Source organism: Giraffa tippelskirchi, chromosome 7 (genome assembly GCF_054371585.1).
Source record: "Giraffa tippelskirchi isolate mGirTip1 chromosome 7, T2T-mGirTip1v1.2.pri, whole genome shotgun sequence".
Classification (NCBI taxonomy): domain Eukaryota; kingdom Metazoa; phylum Chordata; class Mammalia; order Artiodactyla; family Giraffidae; genus Giraffa; species Giraffa tippelskirchi.
This window is the reverse complement of record NC_137281.1, coordinates 135,684,694-135,696,800: the sequence shown is the minus strand read 5'-3', so window position 1 is coordinate 135,696,800 and position 12,107 is coordinate 135,684,694. Positions and strand designations below refer to the sequence as shown.

Sequence of the window (12,107 nt, the reverse complement as noted above, 5' to 3'; positions counted from 1 at the left end):
ACCACTTGAGTATTCTTGCCTTGAGAACCCCAAGAACTGTATGAAAAGGCAAAAATGAAAAGTGATCATTGGAGCAGCCTATATCAGAGACCCACTGATATCATCAGCACTTTTTGAGTTTCTAAAACTGTCTTGAACATAGAGTCAACAACCCTCAACCAGGTAGGACATGGTTTTAAACATTTAAAGAGATCAAGATAAAGTTCTTTCATCTTGAATAAGTCACACATACTTTTGTCGTGTTGGTATGTTGTACCACTGCTATTTTGTTTGACTTATGTAAAACAGAATCTGGCATTTATATTATTTATAACAATGCTTTTAAAATATTCCATATCTGTGAGCTTAAAGAGAATATTACCAAAAAAGATCATAAAAAAGAAAAGGAAGCTCTATATAAGGAACCAGTTTAGAACTGAAAACTTTTCACAATATTTCAGTAAGACCAGATGGGATGTTTTTCCTTGAGTTAATTTTTCTTTAATGCTCCCACTTAACTAAGTACCAAAATCATGTTGTTTTAGAACTGCAGGGTATATGAATTATTTTCTGCTCCATATTCATTATTTTTCAGAAGAAAAAACTTGAGGTAGAGATAGGTTAAGGGATTTGCCCAGGGAAACAGTGATTGATTTTTTTCTACCTATTTTTTTCTTTCTTTTTTTCCTACCCATTTATGCTGCAAAACATTATATGCCTGTGCAAATATATATATATTCTACATCTTCATGGAGGGTAGGGATTTCATTTGGAGGAGTCTAAACCTGACTATTCATGGAAATTACCTAGAGAGGTTTAGCAAAACATGGATTCTCAGACCTCACCTTAAGCCTATTGAATCAGGATCACCCCAGGTGGGTAGGTGGGAGCAGGAATCAGTACTTTTAACCAGCAGCTCAGATCCTTCTGCTGCTTAGTGAGTTTTAAGAAATTATCTGTTCAAACATCCTCTTCTTTCACTTATCCTCTTCCAGTGATTCTCATTTTCTCTCTATTAAAGTCATTCTCACATTCAGCCTTCACTTCCAGGCGTGAAATTGGTAAGTGGAACAATGGAAAATGGTGGCCCCTCTTTGAGAGACTCCCTCTGTTAGCACTGTTGTTTCTTATGCCTTTTATCTCCTGGGTAGATATTGGCTCTTGGCCTAGCACTCTTATTGAGGTGTGTGTTCTAAGTTCTGGGAGGCTAAGGTTTGTATGGACCATTTCTGCTCCCTTATGTCTCAGCAGCGTTTAGATTAAATGTTATTATACAGTTTTGAAATCACTGAATTCTAGCTAAATATGGACACAAATAATTTCATAGTGAGGGTAGCCTTGTAAACAAATCAAAGAATTTTACTGATTTTAATAATGACAAGTTTTAGACAGAATAAGAAACTACACATCAGTGAGTATTTGTCTTTCCCAATCCTTCTCTCATTAGACCAGGTGTATAGAGTAAAAAATTAAATATATTCCTCAGTTTGTTCCAATATTTTCATTGTGATTACTCTGGACAAAGTCTCTATTTTATTTGTTTCATTTTATTTCTTCTTCTTTTATTTCTTTTCTCCTTCATTCCATCCTCCTTCATCTTCCATAGTTATTCATTTTAGTGTATTTATTTTATGTCTTTCTAACAATTCCATTTGTAAAATAAATATGTGTATTCTTGTAATGATATTGCTTTATGTGCATTTGTTTTTAAGGCCTGCCTAATTTATACCATACAGTAAAATATACAGTTTCTTGCTCTTTTCATTCACCATTATGTTCTTGAGATTTTTTTTTTTGGTTGCTATATTATAATCTGTTTCATCATGTCTGACCATTTTATAGTGTTCTCATAGCCTTCATTTTTGTTATCCACTTTACTAGTCTTGAATTCCAACTTCTGCCACTTTGCTACTCCAACAACTTGGAGGTAAACATCCTTATAGCCATCTTCTTGTGGCCCCATGTGAGCAGTGTCTGTCACTATGCCCAGAAATTAGATTGCTATACAGTAGAATATATGCAGAAATTGTAAATTAACTGCTGTCAGACTGCTGTCCAGAACGGCCCTCTGTTTCCACTCTCATTTGCCATGAGGGAGGGTTATATCCTTCCCTGGTGGCTCAGACAGTAAAGCGTCTGCCTACAATGTGGGAGACCTGGGTTCAATCCCTGGGTTGGGAAGATGTCCTGGAGAAGGAAGTGGGAATCCACTCCAGTATCCTTGCCTGGAAAATTCCATGGATGGAGGAACCTCGTAGGCTATAGTCCATGGGGTCGCAAAGAGTCAGACACGACTGAGTGACTTCACTTTCACGTCCTTGTACTTTATAGTAGCAGCTAAATTTCTATCAAAAAAATCAGATGTGTGCCATGTACTTTCGTTTTTATTTCAGCTAAAATTTCAAAAACGATTTTTTATGAAATTTCTAGATTCCTAGTAATTTCAAATGTTCATTTTATTATTTAATAATTGCATTTCCAAGCTTTCGGGCTGTTGCTCTATCCTGAAGGACATAGAACACATTGTGTGTTAGAAAGGGATTGTAGGTTTTGGGGGAATGGCATTTAAAAATGTCTGATCTTATCTCAGGACCCTTATAAAGCCCTGACATTAGACACATACTGTCATAGTTCAGGTAAAAACCACTTTAGCGTTCTACTTTTAATTAATCTGAGCCTTTGAAAAGCCTGTTCTGCTTTTTAAAAAATTATTTTTATTTGTTTTTACCGTTTAAGATAGAAGGGTGGGAAGACCAATCATATAGGTAGGGAGGATAGGAGTAGACAGATGCATTCGAATACAATTTTTTTTTTTTCCCATGGAAGGCCCATTAATAATCCTTAACCAAGCTATCAGATTAGACAATAAAGCAGAGCTGTTAAATGACACTTTGTTTTCACAAGTAGTTTTATTAACACAGGGTTATCTCAGTCAACAAGAGAACATTCCACATGATGGATGTCAGTCAGTCCCTTTCCATTGGGCTGAGGGCTCTCCTTTACAATGAGAAAAGTTCTGGAGGGCAGAGTGCCTCAGTGATCATGTCACACTCCAAACGTTAGAGATGTCTGATTCTAGTCCTAGTTTCCCTTAATTACATGTCATAGATTTACCTCTTATGACTCGATCTAAATCCTTTTAACCTCATATAAATTAATGGGCTGTGAAACCTTTTATGATCCATTGTAGAAAGTATGTAATGCTTTGATTTATTATGAAATTACTTCTTTCAGATTTTGAAAGCTGTTGCTATTTATTTCTAAATCCTTCTCCTTACTCTCTCTTACGCTTCTTTTTAATCCTTTGACTATAGATTTCAGCCCATCCTGTGATTAACTTTCATGATGATTTTACTTTTGTCGCTGAGTCTGAGGTGGAGACCACATATTTTTAAGTCAATCTGTGTGGTTTCTGTGATGAAGCATTTGCTAGGCTGTGAACTACAGCCTGTATGTAATTTTATCCTTTTCTTGTGGGGACTGAATATTTATGTGCTCAGTCCAAGAGCATTGTTAACCCTTAGCAGATATTTTAAAGTTAATTTTTATTGGAGTTTAGTTGCTTTACAATTCTGTGTTAGTTTCTACTGCACAGTGAAGTGAATCAGCTCCTGCACTGCAGTGGGTTCTTTACCATCTGAGCTACTGGGGAAGCCCTTATGTATACATATATCCCTTCTTTTGTGGATTTCCTTCTCATTTAGGTCACCACAGAGCACCGAGGAGAGTTCCCTGAGCTGTACAGTAAGTTCACATTGTTGACCATTAGCAGGTGAAGATAGATAGGCAGTGTTTATGATTAGCTTATATATTTTCTCAGTGTGCTGTTTCCTTTCTTCCATGGAAGTCTGTCAACATGGTAGCCATCCTTCCTGTCTGGTATCATAATGAAGCTCATTTGTGAGATTTTGATGGCAGAACAAGGGATCCAAAAATTAAGTAAATCTTGATATAAAGCAAAGCCACTGGTCCCTAGAAGTTTCCGGGGTAGGATGTACATGAAAGATACACTGCCAAATGCTCAGACAAGGTGGATATGGCCCAAGCTAGCCATCAGGAAATCTCTCTTACTCCCAAGATCAGATCTTCCTACAAGTTAGTTGTGTGGCAAGATAAGTGGCCAGAGTATCCAGCAGCAGGCTGTGGGTGAATGTATACCTCAATGTCATGGGCTCACAAAGAAAGAAGACACACAAAATGATGTGTGTTTCTCTTTCAGACACAGTGACTCTGCCCAGTAGCAGGAATGAACTAACTCTTGCCCTCAAATTGTAAAGGATCAAGGGAGTAGGGTTGGGGCTGGAAGGGCCTTCTTCTAACCCCACCCATGAGAAGCATTCCAGTAATAATTCAGTGATTGTATAGTACATTATAAGTTATAACTTCATGTACATTATCCTTCTTAATTCTCACTGTCTGAGTTATATAGTAACATTATCATCCCTGGTGGTTCAGAAGGTAAAAAATCTGCTTGCAGGGAAGAAGACCCCAGTTTGATTCCTGGATAGGGAAGATCTCCTGGAGAAGGGAATGGCTACCCACTCCACTGTTCTTGCCTGGCAAATTCCATGGACAGAGGAGTCTGGTAGGCTACAGTCCATGGGGTTGCAAAAAGTTGGACATGACTGAGCAATTAACATTTTCACTTTTCACGGATGAAAGAACTAAGAGTCAGAGAAGTGAAATGACTTGGCCGTGGATTATACAGTTTATAAGTGGTCCTCTAGTGCAGGTCCTCTGTTATATCATGGCTGCTCTGTATTATAGCAGGGATAGATTGCTTCTGTGCATCTAATTTTATTTTCTGTCCAATAAGACAACAGTGTAGTTGTGGAAGTCATTTATCATTACTGAAGGGGAGTTTGGTGATCCAACAGAGTAATTTGAAGTTCTATACTTTTTTAGTATTCCCATTATATATTCCTGGAGGATAGTCAATAAGATACGTAAAAGCTGTATAAAATTATTTTATAGATATGTGGTTTCTAAAGTCTGATGGTTATAATTTCTAAATCTTGTTTCCATTCAAATATCATTAACCATTCAAAGACTGCATTGAGCTTCAGCCATCTGGAGTCAGGTTGCAGGAAACCTCGGTAAAGAAATTCAGCATTTACACATAAGGAAAGCTGAGCAAGTAAGCAAATGTGCCATATCCATAGTACCCGTAGTATATGCAGAAACACTGGTTTAGTCATTTTGGTTTGGACAGTGCTGGGTGGAAATACTTACAAAATTTGAATTAATTTCCAGAACATTTGCCTTGGAAGAATGGATAATACATTTCAGACATTCTTTTGGGTTGTTTTGAAATACCTTTTACTATTTAACTGCCGTATTTTACTGCTTCAAATACGTGTTCTGTCACTGGAAATACATAGTTTAACAAGCTTAAAATAAAAATATGAGTGAAATAATATGATATAAAATATTATTTTTGAGAAATTATCCACAGTATAATAATCTGGGATTTTTTTTCTTAAAATGCCCCTGTTTTTCTTAGAACAGGCTGTTTTAGCATTGGGAGAGCTAAAGAGGAATGGGTTATAGAATTTTCAGGGTTTATTTGAGAAACTGCTTGTTTTCAACTTCTCTTTAGAATTTTAGCTGAATCAAACTTGTGTTGTATTTCTTCTTAGGTGTTACTGTTACATCAGTTTCCAAGATAGTTTCTATTTTTTTAATTTGAGTTGTAATTTATCTTTAATCCTATTAGAGTTAATTTTTCACCAATGTTATTCTAGTTCCTTGTTATATTTTAGATGATTTCTTTTTCATGTTTTTTTGTTGGCCGATTGTGAATATTGTGTTTTGATTTATTGAACCATACATAGACTCTGACATTTAGTAATAGAAGTAAATGCTTTCTCTTTTCTTAAAGACCACAAACATTTAGTAGTTTAATTGCTCATATCATACTTTTTGTTTTTGTGTGTTTTAATGTTTTATCTTTAGTAGAGTCTTTAGATTAAAAATACCAGTCAATAAAAAGTTTACCTGTCTGTAAAAAATATTAGCAGTATTAAACTAGTGTGTTGTTTTGGTGGAGGCAAGGTGGGTGACTTTGTTCACTTTAACTGAGGAATTCTAATTTAATTGTGATGCCCTCAGGAGATTTTCATAAAACTCACATGATGGTAAGTCAGGCTTTGACAGGAATAGTGGCTTTTCAATGCCCTCTGAAGCGTCATGTGCTAGTCTGTCTCTAAGATGATGGAGTTAGAACCTGTCATCCTATTCTAAGATTTTCTTGCTTATTTTACTATTATAATGACAGTTAGCTATTCCTTTTTAATAAAAAAATAAAAGTAATTGAAAATGCAGGATACAGATTGGAGAACATTTTGTTGACCACATCTATCAGTGGGCTTCCCTGGTGGCTCAGACAGTAAAGAACCTGCCTGCAATGCAGGATTTTATCCCTGGGTCCAGAAGATCCCCTGGAGAAGGGAATGGCTACCCACTCCAGTATTCTTGCCTGGAGAATTCCATGGACAGAGGAGCCTGGTGGGCTACAGTCTATGGGAGTCACAAAAAGTCAGACACAACTGAGCTACTAACACTTTGAGTTTCATCTATCAGTACTTAGTTTCTAGAATTTTAGTTGCTCAGGTTGGTGTTACCCTAAGATGGGTTGTTACTCTGTAATTTTTAGTTGTGATATGGTATCATTGTTGAATCCTGCTAGTTTTGCTGATTCTTGCTAACAAATTATGCTTTTCATGTTGTAAACTTTCTAGATTGAGATATTGAGGAGCAGATTTCCTATGACGATAAAAAAACCTTAACCTTTATGCCTTTCCGTGAATGCATGGCTTTCAAGGCTCTGTACTTAATTTCGTTTTATAAATTTAGTATTCTGCTCCTTAAAGAGGGCCTGTAAAACTGTATAAGCTTCAGGCCCCACCAGACTTGGATTTACTGCTGACTAATAAGTTAATTTCTTGAAAATTCTAAGAAAAGCAATGACTAAGATATACTTGAGGCTTTGAAAACTTAGTCAAGTCACACATATTTTTCCTGGTGGAACAAATGACCTGGACAATCATAGCAACTAGTAGAACTAGGTATTTGAAACCAGATGCACAGCTTATGATTGCAAAAGCATCAAGAATAGTTTTAGAGTCTTATAGTCCTTTGACTGAGTTCTGTTTTGTAAATTTGCAGACTTTTGGTGAAGTTCTCTTAAAAAAAATTGATAATTTCAAATGTCAGGAAATGTTTGTGAGATGTCAAAGTTTACTCTTTGATCTCTGTTTTTATGTTCCTCTAGCCATAGTAATAGCGTATGTCTCCTTCAATTTCTCTTCTTTATTTTCCTTCCGTTAGGTCTCCTTGTACGGATTTCAAAAAAATCCTCATAAGTAACGAGAATGCCAATTCAGTAATGCATGTAATACTAAATCTTCACATTTCATGGTAGTATGGGAATGTGAAAAAAGACCATACAAGCTGAAAGCATGTAGTGTGATCTTAATACTCAATGACAAAGTATGATTGTTCCGTGACCTTTAACAATGTTTGTCAAAGCATTAAAAAAAAACCTCTTTCTGTTGGTTTTAAGTGCAGGGAAATGAAAATAATAGTAACATTAATATTTATTTAGTATATTATTTAGTGATCTATAACATTAGAAACATTGAGATTAAAGTGTTTCATTTCTTTGCAAAAACCTATCATGAGTCATTTGAACAATTCTTGCATTCTTGTAATATATTTTATGATATGAAGAGAGCATTTTTTCTACCTCTTAGCAAACAGTATACTTCTTTTAAGTTTGAATCCTCTTCACCTTTATCCTTTTACTTTCAGTACTGTGAATTACTTCCTAGTACTCCTTTATTGTGAAGTTTTTTTTTTTTTTTTTAATGGTATTAGGTCCTCTGGGAAACATTGGTCTTTTTTACAACAATCCTTTTCCTGATTTTTGTTAATAGGTTTGTCCTCACTAGGTTCCTCTGGCCGCATATTTCAAGTCTCTGAAGTATAGCAGTGTTGACATCCCACCATTCTTTGAGAAGAAATAACTTCTTTTATGTTTAATTTGAATTTCACGTCTACCATGATCACTTTACATTTCTTTGGTGGGCTTTAATCTTTGATGGTGAATTCCTGCTTTTATTTATCCATTTTTGTAAAATGTCCCATGAGTGTACCACTGAGAGACAAGGAGGCAACACAACTGCACACTTTGCTGTCTATGCATGAGCTGAGTAGTGGATGCACTGTAATTCTGACAGGCTTTAAACAAGTAGTGAAATTGATCACTGATTGTTATGTGTACTTGTTATTTGTTCGTGACTTGTAGACTGATGAGCTATCAGCAAAGTTTATACTTTATGGTATCAATCATAGTTAATATACTATGAAAACCAAAATTTGAACTGTATTGTTGGGAAACTGGTATGATTTAACAAAAGGATTGCCTAAGTAACTAAAATTGATGCATACTGGACTTGTGTAAAGTAAGGACTGTTTCTCTCTCTTACTCTTTCTCACTATATGTTCAAAATCACTTAAAAAGCTAGCTTCTAGCAAGAGTTTAATAGTCATGATTAAAACATGGTTTAAATATTTTAGTTCATTTTGTGGGAGCAATTATTTTGTAACTAAATTTGAATACTTAATTTAAAAAAGACAAGTATATGATTTTATGTAGCATTTGAAAAGCAACCCCAAACTGAAATGAATTGTTTTTTTTTTTTTTCTTCCAGTTTTATGTATGGAGAATTGACTGACAAAAAAACCATTGAGAAAGTCAGGCAGACTTTTGACAACTACGAGTCAAACTGCTTTGAAGTTCTTTTGTACAAGAAAAACAGTAGGTATCTAAGTCATCAATAAGATGTGTCAACTCCTTATTAATATTATATATTGGTAAGTGGTAGCTAAGCTATAGTGTAGAGAGAATATAAAAGATTTATTGCTTCTCTTGGCAGGAGGTATTTGTAAAAATTAGATAGCAAAATTAATAAATAATGCTTATGAAAAGCAACCTTTTGAGGAATGAAAGAAAAATATAATGCATTTTGAATGTGATTTCTTTTGTGTGTCAGATGGCAGGTTGTTTTGTGATTAATATCCATGGTAAAGACCCTATAGTTTTGTGACAGCAGCTAAAAATGACTGAGAAATTCGTTCATTTCTTCTTATGGTTAAAGGGAAAGTGGATTGTTATCAGTGAGTATGTTATGTTTCAACATATACATAGATGACATGTGAGTGTATGGTATCTATCTGAGGTGAATTTTTAGCACTATGGCTGTTTGCTAGACCAAACTGCTTTGTTGGAAGACTGGTGAGAATAGTTGTTACTTTCAGAAAGTACCATTCACATCTAGTAACTTTGTACTGATTGTATGTGCTGTTGTCTAATGATGGGAGGTATGAATGGTCAGTTGTCCATTATATAATCACATAATACCTCATGAATATGGGTCTTAGGTAATTATGAGTGAGTTTGATGAGACTCTCCAGTAGAGTTTGGAGGAAACAACAAACAAAAAACCAACTAATACACTCATTAACCAAGTCTCTTTTCTAATTTGTTTTCTATAAATAGTCACTTACTTTATTTCTTTTTTGTTGCATTTCCAAATGGGCCTTTTTTTTTTTTTTAAAAAAAGAACAGTCACTGCATAAGATGAGTCAACTTATTTAGTGTTAATGGTTAAATGATAGCAAAGCCAATTATTATCTTTAGTGAAAATTGATGGTTACTAAATTCTTCCCCAGTTCAGGAAGCATTCTAGCTTCAACAGGAAATGCTTCTACCAAGTTTAGTACTGGTTGGGTTTTGTGAAGCATAGTTTATCCTCTCCATTGTACTTTAAACGTTTGCTCTCTATTGAATATTTAGGTTTTCCTTCTATTAATAGGCCATCATAGGGATAACTACAACCATAGGCATTGCTTCACATTAGTAGTGAAGTTCCCATTACCAGGTGCTACTGGCAATGGAAGAATTAGTTTCAGTGGTTTTACCTAAGGAATGCTTTATCATCTTATCTTTCATTTTAGAATCAAAACTGAAAATATATTTCTCTTTGACATCATATCCAAATGTCTATTGGCTTATCAACTAGAGAACTATCCATTCTGAATAATCAGCTCTGTCTTCTACAAGAAAAAAGCCAGTTTCTAGGTGCTTTCTGGGCTTTTTCACTAGATCCAAACACATACTGATATTTTGTAGCCAAAACTTGTATGCCAAAACTCCCTTTCTTTCTTTCTTTTTGCCTCACCACAAGGGAGGATCTTAATTCCCTCACCAGGGATTGACCCATGCCCCTGCAGTGAAAGTGTAGAATCCTACCCACTGGACCAGCAGGGAATGCCCCCTTTCATTTTTATACAGGGTTGTTACCCCTTGAATGACTTCAATATATACCTCAAGTTTAGCAAATGATTTAAGATTATTCCATATTACTAAGGTCATTTTAGGGGCTTCCCTCCCTGATAGCTCAATTGGTAAAGAATCTGCCTGCAATGTAGGAGACCCTGGTTCAATTCCTGGGTTGGGAAGATCCGCTGAAGAAGAGATAGGCTACCCACTCCAGTATTCTTGGGCTTCCCTAGTGGCTCAGCTGGTAAAGAATTTGCCTGCAGTGCGGGAGACCTGGGTTTGACCCCTGAGTTGGGAAGATGCCCTGGAGAAGGGAAAGGCTACTCACTCCAGTATTCTGGCCTGGAGAATTCCATGGACTGTACAGTTCATGGGCTCGCAGAGAGTTGGACACGACTGAGCGACTTTTACTTCACTAAGGTCATTTTTTAACCTGAGATTTGAACAGAAAAATCTTTTTTTCTGATTTTAAAGCTTCAAAGCCAGATACATAGCTTCTGATTTTCTCAAAAATACCTTGTGGAAATTTTGTTTAGATCCTTTAAATCATGTTAGCAATAACTTTAATATTTCATTTCTAAAAGTTTCTTATGAAAGTGGTTTGGATAGTTTGCCTTATTTTAATAGCTTGTAATAATTGTCTGACCCTTGTTCAGGCCTATCTGGTTCTTTTCAGATAACTTATATATGCATAGTTGTCTGTTTGGAGCCAGTAGGGGTTTTGGCATATAGCACTCTATATTAAAACTCCTGTCACTTCTGGATAGTATCTGCATTGAGTTTTTTTCTTAATATGAAGAATAGATATTGTCCATGCACTATAATGGAGTTCTATGATACTTAAAAGCAACTTTAAAAAATCTTGTAAATAGTTAGCTAAAGGCTTCTGAACATCAACTGAAAGAAGTGTGCTCTTATGATGTTTTTTAATGTTAGAAAAATTCACACGTCTGTAGAGAACTGTTTTGGGAATGCCAAAATCTTGGCCTGAATGCCAAGTCCTCCCAACACTTCCATTAAATAATTAGCTAAACACCATTTGCAAATGGGGAGATTGAGACGTCTGATTTAATATGTATCACGATTGACATTTAAGGTTGCAACCTCAATTCTTTAAGTCCATTGCTCTGATTATAGCAGGTTGCTTATACTGTTGAGAAAAAAAGCAGTGGCTCTGGGAGGATGACTGAAAATGGATCTTTCTGTTTACACAAAGGCAGAGCTGTGATAGCTGCTGCTGCTGCTGCTGCTAAGTCGCTTCAGTCGTGTCCGACTCTGTGCGACCCCATAGACGGCAGCCCACCAGGCTCCGCCGTCTCTGGGATTCTCCAGGCAAGAACACTGGAGTGGGTTGCCATTTCCTTCTCCAATGCATGAAAGGGGAAAGTGAAAGTGAAGTCGCTCAGTCGTGTCTGACTCCTCGCGACCCCGTGGACTGCAGCCTATCAGGATCCTCCGTCCATGGGATTCTCCAGGCAAAAGTACTGGAGCGGGTTGCCATTGCCTTCTCCGTGTGATAGCTAGAACAACTCAAATAATCAATGCCAGGGCACTGCCTTGAGTTTCCAGCAGCTACAGGTCTCTCTACCTAACCCTCCCAGACTTTCCACCACCTTGAACTTCAAATGCAGAATATAGATATTCACCAGCCATGCAGCAAAAACTCAGCCTCCTTGGAGAAGTCTGAGCCTGTGACTAAACTTGAAAAAAGTATACTGTGATTTCTGAAAGCAATTTTAACGACAGCTCTGACTCAATGCTGAAATTTGAAAAGTTGCTGTTT

The 12,107-nt window shown here is 36.2% G+C and overlaps 1 protein-coding gene across 1 annotated transcript in view; it reads left to right on the top strand.

Annotated features, from left to right (window-relative positions):
- KCNH5 (potassium voltage-gated channel subfamily H member 5) overlaps positions 1–12,107 on the top strand; it is a 331,907-nt gene that overhangs the window by 30,542 nt on the left and 289,258 nt on the right. The window contains exon 3 of the mRNA XM_081509807.1: positions 8,694–8,800. Coding sequence (XP_081365933.1) covers positions 8,694–8,800 — 107 coding nt within the window. The remainder of the gene's footprint in view (positions 1–8,693; positions 8,801–12,107) is intronic.